Source organism: Myotis yumanensis, unplaced genomic scaffold (genome assembly GCF_028538775.1).
Source record: "Myotis yumanensis isolate MYYU_CA2020_CCGP unplaced genomic scaffold, mMyoYum1.0.hap1 SCAF_12, whole genome shotgun sequence".
Classification (NCBI taxonomy): domain Eukaryota; kingdom Metazoa; phylum Chordata; class Mammalia; order Chiroptera; family Vespertilionidae; genus Myotis; species Myotis yumanensis.
Genome location: NW_027223763.1, coordinates 536561 through 561545, shown reverse-complemented (window position 1 = coordinate 561545; position 24985 = coordinate 536561). Strand labels below are relative to the sequence as shown.

Sequence of the window (24985 nt, the reverse complement as noted above, 5' to 3'; positions counted from 1 at the left end):
GGGAGCAATTAGGCCATAAAGGGGGACAGAGCTGGCGGGGGGGGGGGGGGGCGCTTATCAGACTCCAAAGAGCTGAGTGTGCACTGCCACTCCCTGGGGCCCCCAGGGGTGGAGCCGGGCGAGGGGCCGCGGGGAGGGGAGCCCCTGCCCAGGGCTGCCTCTGACTCTCTGCCACCCACCCACTCGAGTCAGGGCCCAGAGGAGCAGAGAAGTCGACACACACAGCACCCGGGGCCCAGCTGGGTTAGTGCTTTTTATTGCCGTGGGTGAGGTAAACCTGGAACTGGGGCCCGGCTGGCGTCCATCTCCAAAGCCTGGGCAGGGTGGCAGGCGCCAGGGGGGCGTCCCGGGCAGAGTTCTGAGTGGGGGGCCTCAGTAGCCATCGTCTGCCCACGTCACTTCGTAGTCGGGGTACCTGGCTTTGATCTTCTCGGTGGAGATGGAGTGCTGGGCACGGCCGTACCCCTGGAGAAAGAAGGCATCCCTCACAGCCTGTGTCCTGGCTCTGGGGGCCCAGGTAGCAGTGACACCCGGAGCCAGAGCAGCGCAGGGCCCCAGAGCGAAGCCAAGTGCCATCACTCCCCCACCACCCAGGGAGCCCTCGGTGGGAAGGTCTCTCGCCTGAAGCCCAGGCTATTCTAGGTGCCGAGAGAATGTCCCTGCACTTCCACTGGTGGCCTGGGGAGGGGAGAGGGAGGGGCCTCTGGGTGTCCCCCCAATACTGAGGCCTCAGTGACAGCCCAACCGGGCCTCTCTTTATATATATGTATATGTTTTCTTACTGATCTCAGAGAGGAAGGGAAAGGGAGGGACAGAAACATCAATGATGAGAGAGAATCATTGATCGGCTGCTTCCTGCTCACCCCACTCTGGGCACCCGGAATCGAACCCTGACCTCCCGGTTCATAGGTTGATGCCCAACCACTGAACCACACCGGCCGGGCCCAACCAGGTCCCTTGAGGCTGGAACAGGACTCAGCCCGCTGTGCTGCGGGGCAGCAGCGGCCTCCCACCCACCCTGGGCCCCGTGTGAGCTCTGCAGCGGTGCGGGCGGGCGGGCCTCACCATGGAGTAGCCGTACACGTGGATCTTCTTGTCCTGGCTCTGGTGCGAGATCCGCCCGCCGCCCAGGCACTCGCAGCCATAGCCTTTCTGCTGCATCTCGCCCGCCACCTTGTCGTAGATGTCAGCTGGGGCGGGAGAGGCGGCACTCAGCCTGCGCCGTGGGAGCCAGGGGTCTGAGCCCCAGCGCTGAGCAGCTGACTCCCCAGGAGCGGGCCCCCCAGGCTGGGCAGGGGCGCGGGGAGGAGGAGCGAGGGGTCGGCCACGGCAGCCCTCGGCCCCGGACCCCAGACCCCGCGCGGGATCCCTCCCGGGACGCCCTGGGCCCCGCCCGCCGGCACCGAGGCCCCGCCCCCGACACAGAGGCCCCGCCCCGACGCCCCGCCCACCGAGGCCGAGGCCCCGCCCCGACGCCCCGCCCGCCCTCACCGTGGTACTCGGCCCACTTGTAGCCGCGCACGATCTCCTTGCTCTCGCCCGCCGGGGCCGCGTGGACGCGGATGAGCACGTACTTGAAGACGCCGTCGGGGTCGATGTCCACATCGGGGATCTGGGCGAGGTCCGCCGCCGCCATGTTCCCGGGAACGCGCCGCCGCTGCGGCCCGCCGCCCTTCCCCTGCGCACGCGGGGCTGCGTCAGTGCGGGAGGCGGGCCCTGGGAGGCCGCGGCCAATCCTGCGCGGCCGGCAGCCCGGCCCTCAGCCTCAGCCAATCGAGCCGCCCGCCCGCCGCGCCGACGGGCCCGTCGCGGTCCAGCTCCTTGCAGTCCCGGGACCACGCGGGTCCCACTTAAAGGGGAACGCGGAGCCCCCGTGGCGGCGGTTAGAACCAGCGGCGGGCCCGCCGGCGGGGCTCAGGAGCTGAGCGTGGACCCATGAACCAGAGATCACGGCTCCGTTCCCGGTCAGGGCACGTGCCCGGGTTGCGGGCTCCATCCCCGGTTCCGGGTGTGCAGGAGGCAGCCGATCCGTGATCCTCGCAGGTCACTGATGCTTCGATCTGTACCTCTCTCTCCCTTCCTCTCTGAAATCAATAAAAATATATTTAAAAACACCAGGGTCGGATAACTGCCTATCGAGCAGGGCCACGGGCTGGTGCCAGGCCCCTCTGGAGGGAGTTAGGCCGCCCTTGTGGCCAGAGGGACGCACGCGGCTCTGACAGCTTCCCGCCCCGTGTCCAGGGCCGCCCGCCCCGCCCGCCCATCGAGTCCGAGCGCCGCCCGCCCCGGCCCGCCCCGGCCCGGCCCGCCCACTCCGACATAACAGGCAGCAGTGGTGACCTTCGAGTGGTTTTACTTCGAAAAGCGCTCGCCCCCTGGAAACAATCCCGGTCCAGGGTTCTTCCTGTCCCGCCGGCCGAAGGCGGAGGCCTGGGAGCGGGTTGCACGGTGGCCCGATCTGGGGGGGCGCGAAGGCGAGTGGGACCAATAGGGCGCGTGGCCGGTGCAAATGCGCGGGGCGAGGCGGCGCGTGGGGGAAGGAGGCGGGAGGGGGCGCGAGCAGGGGGGCGTTCACCATGTAGTTCAGTTGATGCCCCCTCGCAGCCCCGGTGCGGCTCTGGGGGCTCCAGGAGGGCCCTTGCGGGTGCCCGGCCTCCCCCTCCTGGTCACTTGTGGTCCATGGAGCCCGGGCCGCTGGCCTCGCGTTTCCAGCTGCAACGCCAGGCACGGCCACGCGGGAAGGGTGTGTGTGTGTGTGTGTGTGTGTGTGTATGTGTGTATATATATGTGTGTACGTGTGTGTACGTGTATATATATGTGTGTACGTGTGTATATGTGTATGTGTGTGTGGGCCGGCAGCCTGACTCGTGCCCAGCCCGGTCTCAGCTCTGGGCCAGCGCCCCCGCTTCCCGTGCCGGGCCCTCCTCCCCTCTGGCCCGGTGCCTGGCACCTGGACGAGAGATCTCCAGCACCCTAGCACCCTCCACTGCCGCCTGCCCCGGCCACTCCTGGGGGCCCAGGCCGGGCAGCCTGTGGTGAGGGAGGCAGGCGGGTAGCGCTGAAAGACCGTGCGGGCTGAGGGGGGTGGGGGTGGGGGGGACGGCTGGCTGCGCCCTCTGCACCGGGACTGCGGCCGGTGGAAACGCACCACGAGGGCGGGGCGCACCGCAGACCACAGGAGGCGGGTGGGGGGCGTGTTAAATGGGGCGGGACCAGCTCTGGTCTACTCGGGCTCCAGGACCCGGGCGAACGAGACGTGGGGAGGTTGCAGGGAGGCCTGCGGCTGACAGGGACGGTCGGACGGGATCTGCAGTAGTGACCCCTCCGCTTGAAGGCAGGGCCGGGCGGTCCTCGAGCCCACCCCGCCTCCCAGCGGGGAGCACCGAGCGGCCAAGGACCGGCCTCTGGGGAGGCCCGCGGGGGAGCCGGACCAGGGGGAGCTGGACGGGAGGAGGAAAGGCGGGGCTCGTAGAGGACACGATGGGGTAGGCCCTTGGCGGAGCTCAAGGTGAGTAAGGCGGGGACCGGGCGAATCTGCTGCGGGACCTAGAAGCGGGAGCGGGGTCTGAATGGACAGGCTGGTCCTGAGTGGGCTGGGCGGGGCTCGGGGCATCCCTGGGTGGGCGGGGCGGGGCCTGCGACTGGGCGGGGCTAGAGGGCGGCTGGGGCGGGGCCTCTATGGATGGCGTGGGGCCCTGGCGCCCGGCCTCACATGATGTCGTCCAGCAGGTTGGCACTGGCCACCCAGTCCAGAGCGCGAGGCTCCGAGGCGGCCATGATCATGCACATGAAGGGGCGGCCGGTCCGCCGGTCCGTGGGGTAGATGGTGGTGGGCGTGAAGCGCCGGTTGTCCTCCACGAACTCGCAGAGCTGCTCGTAGACGCGCGGGAACTCGTGGCGCAGGAAGACGCCGCGCAGGCGCAGCTCGCGCTGGATGTGGATGAAGGCCACCTCCCGCGCGCGCCGGCCCGCCTCGCCCTCCTGGTCCAGGCCCGCCGTGCCCGGCGGCGGCGTCAGGATCAGCGTCTCCATGTCTGGCTCCAGCCCCCGCGTCGGGGGCGGCCGCGCAGGGCTGCCGGCCGCCAGCGCCACCTTGGCGAACTTGCGCACCGTGGGCCCCGGGCTCCGCGGCGCGGGCCGGGCGGGGGCGCCGTGGGGAGTGGCGCCGGGGCCCACGGCCACCGACACGCTGAGCAGGAAGCACTCGGCCGGCTCGTAGAGGCGCCCGGCGGCCGCCAGCTCGCGCGCGTAGCTGCCCAGTGGCGCCGCGTGCGTGGCCAGCTCGCGCAGGGACAGGTAGGTGGGCGACAGCAGCAGCCCCTCGAGGCCGAAGCGCAGGAAATTGTCCGCGGAGCCGGGACTTGGGAAGCCCAGGAAGAGCACGCCGCGGCCGCGCGACAGGAAGCCCACGCGGGCAATGCGCGAGAAGGCGCGGTGCACCGGGCCGCTGTCGCGGCAGAACTGCAGCACGTGGCGGCACACGCTGCCCACGCGGCCGTACACGCAGCGCGCCTTGTGCGCGTCCCAGTCCTCGCGGCGGCACAGGCGCGAGCAGTAGTAGGTGTAGCAGCTGTGGCAGGACTTGAAGTAGAGGCAGGCGTGGAACAGGGTCTCGGTGCGCCCGCAGCGCGCGTTGGAGCAGGTCATCAGGTCGTCCTCGTCCGCGCTGGGCTCGGGGGACTCGTCTGCCGCCTGCCCCGCCCCCGAGGGCTCCTCGGCGCTGCCGGCAGACGCGGGGGGCGAGCGCGGCGCCGCTGCCGGGGCCCCCGAGCCCGCGGGCCGCAAGTCCAGCAGGCGACGGAGCTGGCGGCCCAGGCCGTCGGCCGCGGGGTGGGAAGCCTGGCCGGCCAGGGGCCGGGAGTCGATCACCAGGTCCGTGATGAGCTCGTCCAGCTGTTCGAGGCTGCGCTGGCGACCGGAGGTGGGGCCGTCGGGGGCGGCGGGCGGGGGTGGCCGCCGGCGGCCCCCGGGCAGCTCCCAGCCCCTGGTGGTCGGGCGCTCGGCGGCGCGGAGGTCGTTGTCGGTGATGGTGATCTCCGGGGTGACGTACCAGCTCCGGCCGGGGCCGTCGCCCGCGCGGCCCCTCTCCGACAGCGACGTCTCGGACAGCGACAGCGCAGCGTAGCGTCGAGGCGAGGTGGACAGGTTGACGACGACCGGCGGGCGCCGGCCTCCCGGCGAGGTGCCCCGCGGCTCCCGGGCCTCCCCTCCCAGCAGGTTCTCGTAGCTGCGGCCGCGGCCCAGGGGGTCCTCGCGGCGCGGCCCGGGCGCCAGGATGTTGTCCCAGGAGCGCGAGTAGTGGCGGCTGTCGGTGGCCAGACGGGGCGGGCTGGTGCCGGTGCCCCCGTGCCAGGAGGCGAGCATCGGGCCGGGGGCCGGGGGCGGCGCCACCTGCAGGGTTCGGTAAGGCCGCGGGCCCCAGTCGCCCCAGGCCGGGCTGCCGCGTGGGTGTGGGTACGTCCGCGCCAGGGCGTCGCGGTCTCGGTACCGGCCCAAGTCCTCTGTGTAAAAGGGTCGGGCGGCGGGCTGGGCCTGGGTCTCCGTGGGCGGATGGCAGGGGCCCCAGGACGGGATGTAGGCTCGGGGGGCGTCTCCGTAGTAGGAGCCTAAGGGCGGCTCGTGGAACGGGAAGGTGCGTGCTTCCCATGCCAGGTAGCTGCCCCCACGCCGTGGGCTGGGCCTCGCGGGCTCCTCGGGCCGGAAGGGTCTGGGGAAGTAGCTGTCACAGGGGGGGCCGGGGCTGGCCGCAAAGCCGCCGGCGTGGCCGTCAGGCTCCTCGGTGTAGAAGAATTGGGAGGGGCCCGGCGGGGCTGGGAAGGGCAGACTGCGCCGCTCCGCATAGTCCCGCGGCCCGGGCAGGAGCCCGTCGCAGTACGGGGCCCGCGGGTCCACGCAGTAGGAGTCGCTGGGCGTGGGGGTGCGCGACAGCGCCACGTGGTGTGGCCCGGGCACCGTGAGGCCGTGGAGAGGCGGCCCAGCGCGGGCCCAGGGTGCGGTCTGGGCGGGCCCGCAGGGCCGCGACCCCCGGGCAGCGTGCTGCAGCACCGCCTCGTCAGGTTTGATGTCCAGGCGGCATCGGACGTGGGGGGCAGGCCCGGCTGGAAGCTCCAGCGGCGCATAGCGGTCGGCGGCGGCGCACAGGGGCGCAATGCGGCCAGGGCCGCCCCGCTGCGGCTGCAGCTTGATGGGGTGCAGCTCATTGGCCAGCGCGCGCAGCGCGGGGTACGAGGGCTCCCGGCGTGGCGACCCCTCGGCCCGCGCCGCCCGTTGGACCTCCCGGCCTCGGCGCGGCAGCACTGGCGGCGAGGCGGGCGCGGGCGCCAAGCCCGGCGGCTCGCGGGGCGCGCTCTTGGAGCGGGCGCGGCGCCGGGGTTCGCTGTCGCGGGGCCGGGAGCGCGGCGCAGGGAGCTCTGGGGGCGGCCGCTCGGGGCGGCCCTCCATGGCCGCCCCGTCCAGCGCCTCCAGGAAGTCGAAGCTGCGGCAGTGGCGCTTGTTGAAAGGCACGGGCGCAGCGGGCCGGGCCGTGGGGCGCTCACATGGCGGGCGCCTGGGCGAGGGCCCGGGGGCCGCCACCTTGATGTCCTGGTACACGGTCGACACCAGCAGATCCGGCGGGTCCGTGCGGGTCATCTTAAACGAGGTCCCCAGGCTGGCGGCTGCAGCTCATTCGGCCTCGTGGGGCTTTGGCCCTGGGAGGAGACACGGTCAGGGCCGCCCCCACCCCCCCGCAGCCCGGCCTCGCCCCCCCGCGCCGGACTGGCTTACCTGGGGCGCGGGGGGCGGAGCAGCCCTGGTGTGGGGCCTTGGCCGAGGCCGCGGACACTCGCTCCATGCCGCCGCCTGCAGCCCCTGCAGCAGGAGCCCAGCTGTTCAGCCGCTCAGGTTCTAACCCATCTTGCTGGCCGCTTTCTAATGGATGACACGCGTGGGTCGGCTGAAAAGGCGATGCCATTGCCGTGGTTAGATGTGGGCTTGGTCAGACCCCGTTCCTGGTCCCCGACCGGCAGGAGGAGCGGGGCGTGTTCCCTGGCGCCCATGGCTGGAAGGACGGAGCCCATCGGGGGCCTAATGTCCGACTTTCTCGCTGCTGGCGCCATAGCCCCTGGTGACAGCGCAGAGCAAGCCCTCCCTGGCCCAGCCAGCTGTGCCCAGTCGCAGTCTCCTGCTCCCCTGCGAGGAGGCTGCATGGAGCCCCTCCCCCGCGCAGCCAGGGCCGCCTCACTGGGGACAGCTGGATGCTCCAGGCCCCAGTCCTGAGGCCCCTGTGGGCCCCCGGGTGGCCCCACCAGGTCCAGGCACGGTCCTTAGGCTGCAACGCTGGCCTGTCCGCCCTTGACACTTGGCGTGGCCCCGGCCTGAGTAATGCCCCCACAGAGCACACCTGGGCCCCCAGCCCGCTCCCCTCTGCACACACTGCTGACTCCAGCCGTCTCAGGGTGGTGGGAACCCCCCAAGCTCGCAGGTCTCAGGACAAGGCGGGGAGAGTGACCCCAGCTTTGCAGCGTGTGCACCGCGACCTGAAAACCAGGCTGGGCCACAGGGGGGCGTGTGAGCTGCCCCCCTCCCCCTGCCTGGGGCACCCGGGCCGGAGGCTGCCAGGAGGCAGCGTGGTGGGTGGGTTAGGCTCCACCCCTTCTCCGGCGAGGACGCTCCCCGCCGGCTCAGGAGGCGCCATGGAAACCCGCGGTTCCACACCCCCGCAGTGCGGGCTGGGCCGGGGTCCACCCTCCGCACCGGCTCCCGTGCAGACGTGGGCCGCCAGCCCCGCTGTGGCGCCAGGGCCCGGACCCGCTCGGGAGGGGCCAGACGGTGCGGAGGGGGCCCCGCCTCCTCACAGCCCGAGGCTGGGCTCCGGGCGAGTGAGGACGGGGTGCTGGGCCCTCACCTGTCCGACCCTCTGTCCTGGGCTGCAGGGCCTCCTGCCGGCGGGGCTGCTCCTCCGCGTCCGTGCCGGTCCCCAGCCCAGCCTCGCACCCACCAACTCTGCCCCTGGCTGACAGGCCCCCCCTGTCCCCTCCCGACCCTCCCGAGCTCAAAGTCAGGCCGGAATCGGGGCGATGACAGGGCGAGGCTCCGCCCCAGGGAGGTGACAGCCCGGCCTGGCGCTGCGCGGCGAGGACTGCCCCCGCCCCCACCCCACCCCCCGCTTGGGTCCCAGGCCTGATGACTTGGGGGCAGCCCCCCATGGCACGTCCCGGCCCACAGCCCCCACCCCGAGCAGCCGACCGGGATTGCCCCCCATCCTTGCGGAACACCCCCTCCCCGCTCCCCAGACACGACTCGTGGGCAGCAGCCCCGACCTCTTACCTGAGCGCTGCTTGCCCGCCGAACCGACAGGTCGTGCAGGCCCGAGCCCGCCCACCGCCCCCCACTCCGCGCGTCCCGCACCCGCACCGCGTCCCCGGCACCGGCAGAAGCTTCCAGGCAGCGAGCGGAGGCCGGCGGCTCGGTGCTGCCCCCGCTGGTGGCCGGTGGCGTTGCACTTAAAGGGGCCGCGCCTGGGGCCTGGGACCCACGTGGCCTCGGGCTCAGCACGGTGCTGTGCGGGCTGAGCCCTCCTGTACCGCAAGGTGCCGGCCTGGGGTCCAACCAGAGGGCCTGCTGGTGCTGCCAGCTCCCGCCTGGCAGGACATGGGGGCAGAGCTCTGGCCAGGACCGGACACCCCCAGCACCACTCCTGGAATTCACACTCGGGTCGGCCCAGGAGGAGCAGATGGGCTGCTCGGCGCCTGCTGGCCCTGCTGGCCCTGCTGGCCCTGCTGGCGTGTGGAGGCGCCAGACTCTGCAGGTACCTGGGCCATATGGCCCCCAGCTGGACCGGGCCTCTCCCAGGCCAGGAGGCCCCTGCTGCCCCCCCCCCCCCCCCGCCCCCCCAGCGTCCAGCAGGCAGGGGCTGTCACTGCCCTGGGCAGGCCTGCTGAGGCCCACTCCCAGCACCCCCTTAACAAGATGCCGAGCCAGGGAACATCCTAGCTGGGCAGGAGTGGGACCATGAAATGGGGGCCCTGGACAAGGTCCTGACACATTCGCCACAACCCCACTCGTGGGCTCCACAGGAAGGGCCGGCCTGTGTGGCGCAGTGGTTGGGCGTTGGGTGTTGATCTGTGAACCAGGAGGTCATGGTTCGATTCCCAGTCAGGGCACATGTCCAGGTTGTGGGCTCAACCCCCAGTGTGGGGTGTACAGGAGGCGGCCCATCAATGATTCTCTCTCTCTCCCTCTCCCTCTCTGAAATCAATAAAAATGCATTTAAAAAATGATCTCCCAGGCTGTGGGAGTCCCTGCGTGAATCAGCTTGGTACTTGCCCAGTGGCTGCTATCCCACTGCCCCCTACCCCCAACTCCAGGTTCAAAAATCTAGGAACATGCCAAAACCGGTTTGGCTCAGTGGATGGAGCGTCGGCCTGCGGACTCAAGGGTCCTGGGTTCGATTCCAGTCAAGGGCATGTACCTTGGTTGTGGGCACAACCCCAGTGGGGAGTGTGCAGGAGGCAGCTGATCGATGTGTCTAACTCTCTGTTCCTCTCCCTTCCTCTGTGTAAAAAATCAATAAAATATTTAAAAAAAAAAAAATCTAGGAACAGAAGTTGGGGGAAGGAAGGGTTACTGGACTGGGAAGAAGGTGCCCAGCCTGCCTACCCCTGGAGGGAGGGGCAGCTCCTGCATCCAAGCTGTTCCCATGGTAACTGCTGGGGTGGGCAGAGCCAGTGGAGCAAGGACACCGCCTGCCCTCAGAGCTGGGCACCCCTGTGTATTCCTGGATGCAAGTGCCTAGCCCTGGCCCAGGTGGACGGGGAGACAGGCAGACACTGGCCACGCTGGCCCACCCTGGACAGCACGTGGTTCTTGTGGCCTGATGGGAAGTCCTCCAAAGGCCACTCCTAGCCAGTGGGGCTGGAAGGCCTCCTACCCTAGAGGGCGGCCACGCTTCTGGGAATAAAAGACCTGCGGTGACTGCAGGCCAGTCACAAGGGCGCCCAGGAGCGGAGCAGCAGGAAGCAGCACAGAGACAAGCATTAAAACAGGAGAGCTTTATGGTGGGAGCCGAGTGTGGAAGGAGAAAAGGAAATGAATGAGGACATTCTGGCCCCACGGGTGACCGCCCAGCAGGTGTGACGCTGGACACCAGCCTGGGAGGGGCCCCCAGGGGTGTGCAGCACTGCCTGGCGTCAGCAGCAGCGGTGCCCAGAGGGCCCGGGATGCGGTGCGGAGCCCAGGGAGCTGCAGCCAGGGAGCCGCGCTGCCCGCATGCGGTGGCCGGCGAGGAGGAGCTGGGTGTGACGGGGCGCTCTGCCTTGTAAACAGCCTTGCCGGCCTCCTGGGCCTTCGTCCCTCCCTGAGAAGCAACAGGGCCGACGCCTGCTGCCCACCCTCCGCAGGGCGGGCCCAGTGCCCCAGCGAGTGTGGAGTGTGCTGCACCCCGTGCCAGGTCTAGAGCTCCTCGTAGTCCCCGCCCCCGCGGAGATGGCCACCTGGGGCCCCGCCCCCCAGGAAGGCTTCCAGCTCGTCCGCAGCCCTCTTGCCCCTGCGCTGCTTCCGGTCCTCGCGGCCCTCCTCGCGGTCCTTGCCCTTCTTGTGCTTGCTCTTCTTCTTGGCCGCCTTTTCTTCCTCCTGCGGAGCAACATGGCGTCACCAGGGTGCCAGGCCAGAGCCCCCCACCCGCACGGCACCTGGGAGGGGGAGGGGTGTACCTCCTTGTCTTTCTTCTTCTTCTTCTTCTTCTCCTTGGAGGGAGGCCTGCCCTCCTTATCTGCAGAGGGACCCGGCGTCAGCTCCCCCCTCAGCCCGCGCCGCCCCCGCCTGCCCGCCCCGCCGCCCCCCGGCCTGCCCGCCCCCGGGCTTGCCCGCCCCTCGGCCCGCCCGTGGGACTGGTCCCTCGGTAACAGGCACACTGCATCCAGGACAAGCCTGGAGGCCCCTTCCTCTCCTTTCTGGGACGGGTCCCAGGTGACACTGCGCCAGGGCTGGGCGCAGTCAGCGCAGGATGGAGGGCGGGGACAGGCCAGGAGACCAAGTGTGCTGTCCAGGGGGGCTGCACTCGCATGTGAGGGTGGTGGGCAGCTCACAGCAGCACCACTAAAGGCCGCCTGTGTGGACACTCAGACCCCCGGCCCTGCTCCTGGCCCAGGTCTGGGAGGTCATCAGGACCAGGCAGGACCCCAGCAGGACAGGCTTCTCGGAACCCACAGCCAGCTGCCAGCCCGTAGAGCAGCCCTGCTGCTCTGAGGAACCCCTGGGTAAGGGACAGGCAGGCAGGGGATCAGACACGGGCCCGGCTGGCACCCAGGGAGGCCCCAGCCCGGCTACCTTCACTGCTGCTCGCCTTCTGGCCGGGCTCCTCCAGCCCCAGGCCAAAGAGATCCAAGTCGTCCTTCACTCGGAAGGCGGGGGCCGGGGGCCTGGGGGGCGCGGGCGCCGGGGCAGGGCCCGTGTCCTCGTCGGTCACGTCGGAGAGATCCTCCCGCACCGGGAACTCGTCCTGGAGGAGCAGGCAGGCGGGGCCACCGTGCCGTTAGGCTCTACCTTCTCCTGGGCAGGTGACAAGGCTCCTCGAGGGCCCCACACCTGACCCAGGGGAAGGGGACAGCAGTGCCTGAGGGGGGCAGCCAGGATGCTGCAGCCCCTCCCCTCTGTGCCCGTGACGGCAGCCAGGCCTGGGCTCTGGCATCGCGGTGATGCTGCCCAGCATTCGGGAGCTGTGCCCTCCCTGCCGTTCCGCCCCAGGTGCCCTCGGCCCTCACCGCTCTCCGTAGTGTGTCCGAGTCGCTCTCAAAGTCGGGGTCATCCATGACAAAGGACAACATCTGCGCAGCGATGGGCCCCTCAGGGTCACTCTCTGACGAGGCTGCCAGTTCGTCCTTCCCGTTGGGCGCCCTCGAGGGCTCTGCGCGCTTGTGCGGCCTCGGGGCCTTTGTGGGGGGCCTTCGGGACAAGGAAGCGGTCAGGGGCCTGTCTGTCCTTTCTCCTGGGGCCGCTCCCCTGGGGATCCCCACATACTGTGTGGTCTCTGGTTCGGAGCACTTCTGGGGGGCCAGGGCAGCGGCCTTGGGGGGTCCTGCTGCCTCTTCATTGGAAAGAGTGTTCTCCCTAGAGACGGGCAGCAGGGGCCGGCTGGGCGGCTTGTCTTCCAGGTCCACATCGTCCTGGAAACCCGCCACCATCGGGTTCCCTCCGGGGGCCTCCCCGTCGCTGCTAAGGAGGGGCAGGGAGGTCAGAGGTCATGAGAGGGTACTGGGTCCTGGGGAGCCTCTGGCAGCCACAGGGCTGGTCACTGATGGCGGGGCTCAATGGTGAGGGGACCCTACTTCTGGGCAGGCTCAGGCTGCTCTGCAGGGGCCCATGCGTGGCAGCAGCAGAGGCTGCAGCAGGGAGGGAGGTGGGCCCAAGGGGAGGGACAGGGAGCTGCCCCAGTGGCGTAAGCCACAGGAGGGGCTGTTTCCTGCAGGGTGGGGCTCGCAGGGCGTGTCTGTCCTTGTGCATTTCTCAGGGACCTGGTGAGGCTGGGGATGCTTGGAGTGGGCCCAGGAGGGAGGCCATGCGGGTGGGGCCGAGGGCAAGGTCGGCTGCTGCCTGAACGGGTGCTGTCTAGGGCCCAGGTCTGTGGCTCACAGAAGGCCTGGCACCACCCTTACCTGTCGCTGTCCTGAGGGGCCTCGGCCTCAACTGTCCTCTCATCCTTCGGGGGGGCCACGTCATCCAGGAAGCTGTGGTCAAGGCCGTCCCCAGGAACAAATTCCTCGACGTCCTGGACTTTCGCTGGGGCCTCTGCAGCTGGAGCCGGATCTGTGCCCGCAGGGCCAGGACGCAAGCCGGGGTTGGCCTGTGACTGGGCCGTCACACTGCCCACCCAGGAGGAAGGGGACCCGGTCCCAGTCTGGGGGAGCTCACAGGGCCAGGGTGATGGTGCCATCAATGCTTGGGCTGCCCACACCTACCGAGGGGCCCCCTGGGGCCTACCTGGGGGGGGAGGGGCCACCTCGGCAGCTGGCGAGGTCCCAAACAGCCGGGAGATGATGCTGCGTCTCGGGGCTGGAGCGGGGGCCACGGGGGGCGCTGGGGGCAGCGGGGCCTCTGAGGGGGACGGTGGGGAGGGGCAGGCAGAGGGGGCGGGGAGGGGCAGCTGTGGGGCCGGCTGGGGTGTGCTGGGGCTGGAGCTCCCCGTGGACACGGCGCTCACAGGTACCACAGGTGACTGGGAGCCGGAGGACGGGCTCTGCCCGTTGGCCGCCAGCGGGGACGTGTGGCCTCGGCTTCGCGCCTCCATCATCTCCAGGAAGCTGGGGGCACAGGCAGGAGTGAGGAGGCTGCCTCCCTGCCTCTCCCTCTGATTTTTGGCGACAGGTGTCCCTGTCCTCAGGCCCAGCAGCCTCGTAGCAAGCAGAGCCTCCTGGGGCAGAGGGCTGGGAGGAGGCGGGCCGCAGGCCCCTCAGGACAGCGACAGGTAAGGGTGGTGCCAGGCCTTCTGTGAGCAGATGGCAGGACTGGTGCTGAGACAAGCCCTGCTGCTTGCACCTGGGCCTGTGGGGACCGGGAGGGGGTCTAGGCTGGTCCCCCTCCCCCTTAGATTGGACTTTGGGGAGGAGTATGGCATGGCTAGGAGTTGAGTCTGGCCTCTGGCCCCACAGCACGATGCTGGCTCAGTCCAGTCTCAGCCAGGCCAGCCCCCCTCCCCCGCAACCGGCTGACCTGCTGGAGGCACAGGCAGCTCTGGAGCCTCTGCTGTCGAGGACCAGGTCAGGTCCCCCCCCCGCCCACCCGCTCCGGTCAAGGAGCTGAGGACCCTCCCCTACGCTGGCCCCAACCTGGAAGCCAAGCTCAAAATGGCGCAACCTCAGCCACAACACGTCCTGCTGAGGCCTCGGGTGGAAGCTGCCCGACCAGCGGCACCGGGCAGCACAGGCCACGTGGCCAAGAGGCCGGGCTGCGCGCCATGACCCTGCACCTGGTGCTGTGCGGGCGGCCCCCAGCAGCCTTCTCTGGTGCCCCCAGTCCTGTTGTGCCCCCGGCCCAGAGCCACTGTGGGTCCCGCCAGGACACCTCCAAGGGCCCGGCCCCAACGAACTTGGTGGGGAGAGGCCAGGAGGCTCCCCGAGCCAGGTGGCTTCCACTGGAAATCTAACCCACATGTTCTAGACAAGCGCTATTTTACCCTAGTTTACCCCACATATCTCACTGGTGGCATTAATGGCAGAGCACCCTGACCCAGGGCCTGTGCTCAGCTCTGAGCACCTCCACCTTCACCTCGAAAGTGACTCGAATGTTCGGACCCACAGGTCACCCGGCCGATGGGCCTGCTGGGCTGGCGGTGCTGCCCTTGTCTTGCTAGCACTGACCCTGCCGCAGGCGTGGTCCTGCCTGCCGTCCCTGAGCCCTGCCCGTGCCCAGCCTCCGGCCCGGCTGCGTACATGCTGTAGTTCTGGTCCTCGGTCTCCTGCTGCACCGACAGCTCCTCCAGCGTGGCGTCGATGTCCAGCTGGTTTGTCTCCAGCTGCCGCAGCAGCGTTTCTCTCTGCAGGAAGGAAGGGACACCTGAGGGACACGCCGCGGCAGTGACCGTCCCCTCCAGCCTCCCGGCCGCCACTGAAGAACCAACAGCTGCCGAGCACAGGACGCAGAGACCTGGACGTTCACACCACCTCCTCCCCGTGGCCAGGGTGACACCTAAGGCGTTTGGTGTGGCTATGACGACGATGCCAGTGGCAGGGACAAACCACCCAGCTAGCCCTGCATACAGGTGCTGCCTGTGCTGTGGCACCACGTGCGGAGGCCGGTACAGGGTGCACGGGGCCGCCCGCCACTGGGTGCTGTGTGTGCGTCACACCGGATAGAAAGTTGAAGGACAGAGTGACACCAGGGGCGGAAGAACAGGTGCAATGACAGGGCCTTCGCCCCGGCCATGCGGACAGCACCAGCGACCCAGCCTGTGAGGCCCGTGAGGCCCGTGAGGCCTCCCAAACCAAAGGCGAGAGGAAAGGAAGGCGCTGGTCTGCGAGTCCCACTTCTGTTTGGAGAGAACGGAGCCAATGCAGCTTCGGGGCGTTAGGTCAGCACGTGGTGACCAGCCGCGTGGACGTCACGCTTCCTGGCCAGAAGGTGTCACCTCTACGGCCCCAAAGCAAAGTGACAGCTGCGTGTGGGTGGGGCCGAGGAGTCCCCAAGTGCGGACAAAGCCGTGTGTTATGTTAAGGGATGGACGGCTCTGTGGTTGACAAAAGCACACGGAGATGTGAGGGGCCAGCACTGGGGAAGTGGAGCGAGGGCACAGACCTCGGCACCATCTTGGCAACTCCCTGTAAATCCAAAAAGCACCCCCAAAAGATAAAAACTAAAGCTTTATAACACCCAGCAGGTGCGGCACCCGGCAGTGGGCTGTACCCCGGCACAGCGGGGAGGGGCCGAGCACCCCCAGGCTTGCTGAGGCCTGGTCCAGAGGGTCGCTGTGGGCACCCAGTGAAGAGGGGTGGGCACAAGGGCCAGAGAAGCATGGCGCAGGGGTCAGTGCCCGTCCACGGGGAGGCGGGCAGGGCTCACCTGCAGCTGCAGGAAGGGGATGTTGAAGAACTTGTGAAGGTACTTGAGGCCAAAGCTGTTCTTCATGGAGGACTCAGCGTAGCGGAAGTAGGAGGAGCCCGGTGGTCTGCTCAGAGAGGAGTGAGCGCCCAGCCATGGGGCAGGACTGCACCTGGGCCAGGCTGCCCTTTTGCCCCCAGGCCCCTGGGGTCCTTCAGCAGGTCGCCACCCCCAAGTGGTACTGGGCCTAGACGAGAGCCTACAGGGTGCGGCCTGCACTGGCTGGTGCGCTCACCCCTCCCCCGCCTGCCGGGTGCCAGGAAGCCAGCTGCCACGCGGGTCCTCAGCCCTCCCCGCTTTTCCCACGGAGTCCACATCCCGTCCCACACCATCCCCTCAGCTCCAGGCCCCAGGTCTCTGCGAGGCCTCCTGCGGTCTCCCCAGTGACACGCACCTGTCCAGGCGGTCCATGAGGTCGCGCACGTCGTCAGGCAAGATGACGCGGTGCTCGCCCATGTCGCGGTAGTTCCCCAGCACGCACACGGGCACGTGGGTCGGCACCTTGGGGAGCTCCCGCAGGATGTAGCTGAAGGTCCTTCGGAAGCAAGGTGAGGAGACCCACCTGAGTTTCAGCCCCGAGACCCCTGCCCCGTGCAGCACGTGCCCTGGACCGATGGAACCCCTCCTGTGCGGGCAGTGCCCGTGGCTCACACCGGGGCACGGGCACGGGCGGCCCCGCCTGCCCCAGCTCTCCAGCGCTGCTCTTCCTGGACTGAAGGTCACTGCCCAGCGAAGCCCTGGGACACTTCAGTGACAGTGTCCATGCCAAAGCCCACAGCAAAGCCACCTGACTCCCAGGCTCAGGGGCCCACTGCAGCGCCCACGGGGAAGCCCCTTCTTCCCTGGCATGTCCCCGAGGAGCGTGCTGCCGCTTTCCGCGCAGGTATGTGCGACACGTGTGCTTGGGGCTCCACCACCCATTCCACATCTCCAACACGCTGCCTGCCCACCCAGCGGTCTGTCACGTGGGTGCTGGTGGTCAGTGCACACCAGACCCCCGGGACCTGAGTCACCGCTGGGCACTGTGGGAGACGTATGAGCCCACCCAGCACACCCAGGTGTGCGAGGGAGATGCCGGCACTGCAGGTGTGTGCGATGCTCAGGAGAGCCGGGCTGGGTGCCAGACGCGGGATCCACACACGGGCACGCACTCCAGCGCAGTAATAACAGTAACACTTACAAGGCCGAGTAAGCAGCAGAGTGAACGCCCCCCGCCGTCTCTAAACCGCCGTTAGCCCTCCCTCTGCATCCTGAAGACCTCCATTCGGTTGCAGCTCGAAGCCCAGAGGCTGCTGGTGCTGCCCCGTCAGCTCTCCCGGGGGAGCCGCCCTGGACGGGCACCCTGCGCGCTACTCAGACACTCGCTTTCCCTGGGTGCTTGACGTCCCAGCGCCAGGCAGGACAGGCACTGAGTCCCACGCGGCTCCAGGCAGAGGCCCTGGGAACTGGCGCCCAGCACCCCACCCTCCCCCTGCACCTCCCTCGAGCTGCTCCTGCTCTGGAGCCCCCTGCTGAGATGGATCCTAGCTGTGCGTCCTCCTAGCACAAGTCAAAGAAGGGGGTTCGTGGGAGCCCCAACAAAAGGCCACTTGATCCCACCAGATTCTGGACAGTGTTTGCAGGAAAGGCTGGGGGCTGTGCAGGCTCATGCCTCGCCCCCACGTGAGCCGTCTGCCTCCACGCAGAGGGGAACACCCCCACGCTGGCCCAGTGCATGTGCAGACCCAAGACATCTGGTCCGGTTCTGTGTAGCTGGCCTGCCACCGTGCACAGCCCAAGGCTGGCCCTCAAGGAGCATTTGGCACTAGTGGTGACGCCGGCCGAACCGCCATCTGCTGGACCTGTGGAATGTCCCTGGGGGGTGGGTGTGAGGAGCCAGGCACCCTCTTACCACTGCTTGGTGATGTCGAACATCATGACCACCCCGTTGCAGTTCTTGTACACGTCCAGGAACTCGGCGTCCAGGGCCATCTCAGACTCTGCCTGGGACGGGAGGGAGTCAGGCATGAGCGACGCGGCTGCGGGCAGGACCCCCAGGGGAGCCCACGGGGGAGCCCACAGCTCCCAGGAACGCCGAACAGGCCTTTCCATTTTGGGAAAACACAGATGACGTAGTGTGGGCGGGAAAACTGCCTCAAGGGGTCTGGCAGGAACATTCAGACTCTGGGCCGCCGTGCCTGTGCCTCTGCCTGGCCTGGGGGGCCTCCTCCACTGGCCACCACAGCACCTCCCTCTCAGGCCCCAGCAGGAGAGTGCAGGGTCCAGGCCCCACAGCAAGGCCCGCGTCCCAGCATGAGGAAGCACACTTGCAGAGAACCTTCTAGAGCATGCAGGCCGCGGCGGCTGCCGTGCTGGGGGCAGTGGTCACCCCCACACACAGGGGCCCGGTGGGCACTTCACCTTCCTACCACGAAGGGGAGTGGGGAGGCTGCCCACCCCAAGGCCGGCTGCAGGCGCAGGGGGAGCAGGGCCCCTGGAGGAGTGGGAAGCCGCCCTGGACGGAGACCGCTGCTGGCCCAACTTCTCTGTGTCGGGGTGGTGGCCACATGGCAGGCCACTGGGAGCCACGCTCATGCCCACCGGCACACAGGCCACGGCAGGAAGGCACGTCCTGTGCTTTCAGGACCGAGGCCTCTGGGATGGGGTACAAACTGGCCAGTTCCCCTAGGCCCGCTCAGGTTGCTCAAACTCCACACAGGTCGTGCGGCAGGGGCTCTGGGGCCCAGCCACCCCGTGACCACAGGCAGCACAGGGTCCCGTGAGCAGCTGGGACAGGCAGGCAGGGGGTCTGAAGAGTGCTCCCCACCCCCTCCCACCACCAAGGACCCTACGGGCAGGACACCGCTTACCTCCTGGGGGTCGTTCTCCATCTTCAAGCCATCACCTCGCTTTTTACATTTTCCTTATAAAAGACAAAAGTTACCAGGTAGTCTCTGGGTCTAAGGATGCCCAGAGGTAGGAGCACCCCTTCCCTACATCCTACTCCCCCTACACCCCAGCCCATCTTCAGTGGGAGCCACACTGACTGGAGACTCCGAGAGCTGACCCCCCACTCAACCGGCACCAGAGCAGCCCCAGAGACAGCAAGACAAGGCCAGGACCCCAGTGAGGCCTCTTGGCCACTCCAGCTGCCACAGCCCAGTCCAGCCCAGAGACAGGCCCCCAGGCTGCCGACAGCTGGGCCTGGCCTTGAAGGCACGGGCAGGCCCAGGGCACGGTGGGCTGCTTGTGCGATGGCCCTGATGCCCCTGCCAGGCTCGGCCTTCAAGGCAGGCACCTCCTCCTGAACTGGCCCGGTCCCAGCCCAGCCTCGAGGGGGCTGAGCTGGTGCTGAGGGGGACCAGCTGGATGCTGGGCCCAAGGCCCATGGAGCTACAGTTGGTGGCCCCCGGGGAACACAGCCCCCTCCCTGCACGGCTGAGGACTGTTCACAGCTGGCAATTCCACGGCCCCCAGGATCAGAGTGGCAGGCCAGGTAAAACTAACAACCCCCAGAAGAAACGGGTTCATTTATTAAAAACCCAAGCTCTGCCTCTTGCCCAGCTTCTCCCTGAGCCCTCGCCACCTCGGACCCGTCCACCAGGCCACACGGTGGAGCCGTGCAGCAAAGTCCACTCCTTCAGCTCCAGCAGGTTCTCGCCGCCGCCTGGTCCTGGTGACGCAGGCGCTCGGACAGTGCAGACCTGACAGGTGGCCGCTGTGCACACCCCGTCCACCAGCGCAGGGAGCCGGCCCAGGGCCCACACACTAGACGACGTTAGCACCAACCAGACCTCCTAGCCGGGCTCTGAGAGGACGCCGACATCACCCCGCCATGGCGGTGGCAGAGCTGACCCTGAAGGCTGACAGGGCCCACACAGGACAAGGACACGCTGACCAGCTGGTGCAGGAAGGGAGGGGGTGCTTCTCTTTACAGGACGACTCAGGATGAGGGGGGGACGCGTAAGAAAGACGGGCTTTACCTTTGTCCACTACATCCCAGACCTCCACTTTCACGATGTCATCAGTGGCTAAAACGGGAAGAGAAGAAGGTGAGTGCCCACGTGACTGCTGGGGCCACAAGGATGGGCTTTCAGAGCCACAGGCTTCTCCCTGGCACCGCCCAAGGGCACCCAGCTCCTGCCCAGGACCTTTGCATGTGCTGCAGCCTGAGACAACCCCTCCCTAGGTGGCAGGGAGGCCTCCACCCTCCACCCCAAGGATTTTGAGGGGAACCGAGGCACCCCTGCCAGCCTCACCCAGACTGGGGGAGATGCCTCAGGTGGGGAGGGGGGAGGTGCCTCGGGCGGGGGGAGGTGAGTGAGGCTCCCTGAGCTGCCCGGAGGCTGCAGGTGCCCTGGTTGGTGAGCAGGGGCCACACCGCCCGGCAGAGGCCCCAGGACCAGCCTGGCCTCACCAAGGGGACTCAGGACCCTGCGGAGGCCTGTGTCCTGCTGTGACCCGTGCGTTCTCGGTGAAAAGCAACGTTTCACCGCCTCGAGAATCCCCACACCCAGCGGCTCCCCCGCCTCCTCGGAAGCTGCTGGCGGCTCCAGCCACGCCCGGAGGCCGCCAGGTGCCCATCAAGTCCTTAGGGGACAGGGACTGCAAACCCCAAGTAGAGACCGGCTATGACCAAGGGCCCTCAGCGGATGGAGCAAAGGCCGCAGCAGAGGAGCCGCACAGGGCCTGGCTCCCAGGGCGGGCCGTGTCCCGGGCGAGGCCAGAGCGTGTGCCTTCCCGAGGTCTCCAGGCTCAAGAATGGAGCCCCTGCTGCCCGCCTGCTCCTCTGGGGGGGGACTTGGGGCGTCCCAGAGGCCACTTTTATTTATTCATTTACTTTGCTTCTTTTGCTTTTTTTTTTTCCTTTTCTTTTTTTAAATTTATCTTTCATTTTTTGAAGTGACTTTTTTTTTTTTTTTTAAATATATTTTATTGATTTTCTACAGAGAGGAAGGGAGAGGGACAGAGAGTCAGAAACATCGATGAGAGAGAAACATCGATCAGCTGCCTCCTGCACACTCCCCACTGGGGATGTGCCCGCAACCCAGGCACATGCCCCCGACCGGAATCGAACCTGGGACCCCTCAGTCCGCAGGCCGACGCTCCATCCACCGAGCCAAACCGGTCTCGGCTTTGAAGTGACTTTGATGAGAGTCACGAGAGCCCCTGTGAGGTCAGGGCGCTCCCACACATGTACAGTTTCCATGACGACACCACACTGAGAATGCTGTCTCCAGGGAGCCAAGGCCAAGAAGGACAATGGAATGACCCTCCCACCCCCCACTCCCCAGCACTCACTTTTGTAGCTCCAGTGGATGCTGGTGACCTGGATCTCCTGGGTGGGGATGTACTCCTCCACAAACTTCTTGCCCTGCAGCCGGTGCCACAGCGCGGTCTTGCCCGTGTTCCTGTCGCCTCGGATCACTATCTTCACTGGCGGGAGGGAGAGAGGGCAGATCAGGCAAACAAACCAAACCAAAGCAAACTTACTTCACCCAGAGTCTGTGTGCACGTGCTTTCCTCTGCGCAGACCCTGCCAGAGTGGCCGGCGAGCAGGGGGAGCGGAGCGCCAGGGTGGGCTGGCGGGGCCATCAGGGCCCTATTAGGCCTCTGCTCGCCCTCCCTGCTCCGCAGCAGAGCCCAGAGGCATTCCCTCCTGGGCTGACAGTGGCGTCTGCTCAGCCTTCGCACTCACAGGACAGCGTCTCGACTCCGAGGACGGTCAGGGTCAAGGTTGGGTGCTGGAGTCGGGCGGCGGCTTCCTAGATGCTGGTGGTTTGCTCTTAACCTACTTCCCTCCGCTCTGTATTTTTAGTGCACAGTTCTGCAGAGCGCCAGGCCTCTGAAGACACGCGGGGTTACGGCACAAAGCCCGCGTTCTATCTTGGCCCCTCGACAAGTGTTTATGGGGTGGCCTATGTGCCAGGAGTGGCCTTGTGCCAGGCGTGGACGCGGGAGGACAGAGCAGGGTCGGGGAGAGCCTGCCCGGTGCCTGTGGGACAAGCGGGGGAAGGGGCCAGGGCGGGGGCTGTGCAGGGGCCAGAGCCCGCCCTCTAGGCAGGAGTGTGGACTTCCTGCTGCCTCCAGAGAAGGCAGGGCTCAGCACCAGGTGCCTGGAGCTGCTGGTCCGGAAGGCGCCCGCCCGCCCGCCCGTCCATCCGCCTGCCCGTCCATCCGCCCGTCCGTCCATCCGCTCGCCTGAGGAGGGCAGTCAGGAGTGCCTCGCGGAGCCAGTGGGGCGGACGAGGACCAGGACGAGGTGGGAGTGGAGCTGTCGGGGCTGCCCCCCCCACTGCTGACTTCCACTAACTACCTGTGCAGGGTTTATTCCTCTTCCTGCCTGGTATTTGGAAGATCTGCAACATGTTTCTATTCTTTGATTGGTATCTCTTAAGTTTTTAACATTTACATTTGCTGTAATAAAGTCTAAAGTTAATAAATTTGTCTTCCTCTTTAAAAACACAAGGACTTCCGAATGCCTTGATTCTGACCTGCTCCTCCGTAATGTGTTGACTCCTGGGATTTTATTTTATTTTATATATTTTTATTGATTTCAGAGAGGAAGGAAGAGGGAGAGAGATAGAAACGCAATGATGAGAGAGAACCATTGATCGGTTGCCTCCTGCGCCCGCACACTGGGGATCCAGCCCGCAACCCGGGCATGTGCTCTGACCGGGAATCGAACCCAGGACCCTTCAGTCCACACGCTGACGCTCTGTCCATTGAGCCAAACGAGTTAGGGCCTAGCCCAGCCATGGGCAAACTACGGGCCAGCCGGTTTGAAATGAATAAAACTAAAAAAAAAAAAAAAAAAAAAAAGACCGTACCCTTTTATGTAATGATGTTTACTTTGAATTTACATTAGTTCACACAAACACTCCATCCATGCTTTTGTTCCGGCCTCCGGTCCAGTTTAAGAACCCATGGTGGCCCTCGAGTCAAAAAGTTTGCCCACCCCTGGCCTAGCCTCTACTTTTAAGTTAAAAAAATAAATAAAATCAATCTCAAAACCTCAGCCATTGGCGCAAATGAGCTGAGTGATTGGCCTGGAGGACCTTGAAGACTCGCCCAGAAGAGCTAAGAGCAGCCCCTCCAGGGGCAGCACCGGAACCAGCCGGGCCGCCTTTCCCGCCACTGCAGCCCAGGGTCTCTTCCGCCCACTCAGCCCCACACTCTCCCGAGAGAACAGGGATCGCAGAGAACAGGGATCGCGTTCTTTCATGGGGGGGGGGGGGGCACATGGGCTACGCGGACGCACACCCGCACTCGTTCTGGGGACCTGGGTTAAAAGCTCCCACGCCCTTCCCTGCGGCTGAGGATGGGGCCCGGCAGCGACTCCGCTCCTCCCAGCCCTGGAAGCTCACTCGGCCCGAGGGCGGCTGGAGGCGGGTCCCCCGTGCCCCCCCCGCCCCCCCCCCCCCCCCCCCCCCGCCTCTGCACAGCGCCCTGGCCTGAGCCTCGGCCCAGAACACCCGGACCTTCCCCGTCACACCCTCCACACCCTCCGCCCAGCAGCCAGCTCTGACCTCTAGCCCCGTCCCCACCCTCACCGCGTCCCGGTTCCCGTGGCTTCAACCTCTCAGACAGGCCCCACGTCGCTCGCTCCCCGTGCCCCCGGCGCGTCCTCCACCCCCCGGAAGGCCCTGATGCACAATCAATATTTGCTGAGCAAACGCACGCGAGCAGGAGAGCCCGGGAGGAGCCGGGCAGGGCAGGACAGCGCGGGCAGCTGCACACGGGCTACGGGCGGCCAGGCCACCTGCCAGATGGAGTGAAGCTTAACACAGAACCGTGAGCAACGAAACTAAACCCGGGCCCAGGCGCAGACGTCAACGTCAGTGAAATCAGGATCCGGACTTATTCTCTCCTCTGACTGCGAGAGAAATACACACCAAGTTGTGCGCGGAAATACATCCACCGCAACCCCTCTCTCTTTTAATCCTCCCCGTGGACACGGTTCCCATTGATGAGAGAGAGAGAGAGACCCATCAGCTGCCACCGGGGTTACCCACAACCCGGGCGGTGTCCTGGACCAGGACTCGAACCCGAGACCCTTCGTGCAGGGACCACCTCCACCCGGTGGAGCCACGGCGGCCAGGGCGCCGCCGCCCTTTCCCCCGCACAGGGGCTCTCCAGGTCCTCACTCGCACACCTTATCCCCAAATGTCACCAGAGGACAGCGCCCCGCGGAGGAGCGAGGCCCCCCTAACCCGGCGGCTCCCGACCTGAAAGCGGAGCGGCCAGCCTCCCCTCGCCGCGGACGGAAACTCCAAGGAGGTCACGGCCGCACCGTCTGCATAATTGATGGCGGACGGAGGGCCTCCGCAGGGGGGGAGCCCGTGCCTCCCGGAGCTCCTAGCGCACCCCACAAACGCTTCTTTAAAACGGGGGGGGGGGGGCGTGTGGCGTCGCCGACATCCCGTCGTCAAACGCGAAGTCAACAAAGGAAAACCCGCGGCTCACACCTCCAGCGCCCCCCGCCCCCGCGGCGTCGGCCCACGGACGGGCGCCCGTCCCCCTCGAGCGGCACAGGCCGGGGAGCGCTCCCCGTTATGTAAGACTCCCCTCGACGAGGCCCGGGGCGCCGCCGCGCGCACCTGGAGCGGACGCCCCCGGCAGATGTCACCGCGCAAACCGCGCGCAGGTCGCCCGGTGCCGCGTCCCGGGGAAGCGCCGGGTCAGAGGGGAGCGCCCGCTCCCTGCGCCCCCAGCGAAGGCGCCAGGGCCCCCGCGCCGCCACGGGCCGGGCTCAGCGCACCCCGAAACGTGCGGACAGGGCCTGCCAGCATCACCCGCCGGCGGAGCGGCCCCGGCGCTTCCCGGGCCGGTGTGCGCCGCGTCCCCGGGCCGCGGACCGGGCTTTCGCGTCCCGCCCCCGCCCCGCCCCCGCGCCGGCCGCACTCACTGTTGTACTGCACTCCCTTGGCGAAGCGCCTCTGCAGCGCCTGGTTCATGGACTGCAGCCCGGCCGGGATGTTCTTCTCGCGGCCCGCGGCCGGCTCCGACCCCACCAGCTTCTTGAGCGCGGAAAACATCTTCCCACTCCCGCGTCCGAGCGCGGCGTGGCCCGCGAGCTCAGCGGCGGCGGCGGCGCGGCGCGGGTCGCACCATGCCCCGCTCCCCGGAGGCCGGGCACCTGCTTCGGAGGCCGCTCGGGGACTCAGCCGCGGCGACTGCGCTCCGGGCCCCTCGGCCCCGGGCGCGGCCGCCCTCCTCCCGTCTGCACCGCCATCTCGCCAGCCGCTCTGAGGGACCCGCGGCTACGGGTCGCCGCGAGGGCCTCGGGAATGCGGCGGTGCGCATGCGCACGAGGCGGTGCGCGCTGCTACGGGGCGCCGCGAGGGCCACGGAGTGCAACGGTGCGCGTGCGCGAGGCGGCGCGGGCGAAAGCGGTGCTGGGGTTTCAGTTCAATCCCGCGCTGGCCGCGTCCGC

General features: G+C 67.6%; 3 protein-coding genes across 8 annotated transcripts; all 3 read right to left on the bottom strand.

Moving 5' to 3' along the window:
* Window positions 1–240: 240 nt before the first annotated feature.
* On the bottom strand, window positions 241–1713 carry PHPT1 (phosphohistidine phosphatase 1). The gene is made up of 3 exons (XM_070430234.1): window positions 1492–1713; window positions 1066–1190; window positions 241–465 (listed from the first exon to the last, which is right to left on the bottom strand). The coding sequence occupies exons 1-3, from the start codon at window positions 1634–1636 to the stop codon at window positions 373–375; spliced, it is 363 nt and encodes a 120-aa protein (XP_070286335.1). The 5' UTR covers window positions 1637–1713; the 3' UTR covers window positions 241–372.
* A 623-nt stretch (window positions 1714–2336) lies between these two features.
* Window positions 2337–8378, bottom strand: AJM1 (apical junction component 1 homolog). 2 transcript variants are annotated; one of them, XM_070430214.1, is made up of 3 exons: window positions 8308–8378; window positions 6766–6934; window positions 2337–6689 (listed from the first exon to the last, which is right to left on the bottom strand). In XM_070430214.1, exon 3 carries the CDS (start codon window positions 6628–6630, stop codon window positions 3709–3711), a length of 2922 nt encoding a protein of 973 aa, XP_070286315.1. In that variant the 5' UTR covers window positions 6631–6689; window positions 6766–6934; window positions 8308–8378; the 3' UTR covers window positions 2337–3708. The 2 variants fall into 2 exon arrangements, with proteins under 2 accessions (XP_070286315.1, XP_070286316.1); XM_070430215.1 differs by lacking the exon at window positions 8308–8378 and adding an exon at window positions 7886–7936.
* Window positions 8379–10016: 1638 nt separating this feature from the next.
* On the bottom strand, window positions 10017–24820 carry RABL6 (RAB, member RAS oncogene family like 6). Of its 5 annotated transcripts, none has more exons than XM_070430219.1 (15): window positions 24458–24818; window positions 20851–20985; window positions 19533–19580; window positions 18420–18472; window positions 17462–17553; window positions 15965–16105; window positions 15532–15637; window positions 14406–14509; window positions 12958–13277; window positions 12633–12783; window positions 11998–12192; window positions 11742–11922; window positions 11308–11479; window positions 10692–10750; window positions 10017–10611 (listed from the first exon to the last, which is right to left on the bottom strand). In XM_070430219.1, exons 1-15 carry the CDS (start codon window positions 24585–24587, stop codon window positions 10432–10434), a joined length of 2067 nt encoding a protein of 688 aa, XP_070286320.1. In that variant the 5' UTR covers window positions 24588–24818; the 3' UTR covers window positions 10017–10431. The 5 variants fall into 5 exon arrangements, with proteins under 5 accessions (XP_070286320.1, XP_070286321.1, XP_070286318.1 ...); XM_070430220.1 differs by having other exon boundaries at window positions 11998–12189; XM_070430217.1 differs by having other exon boundaries at window positions 11742–12189; window positions 24458–24820.
* Between the last annotated feature and the right edge of the window lie 165 nt (window positions 24821–24985).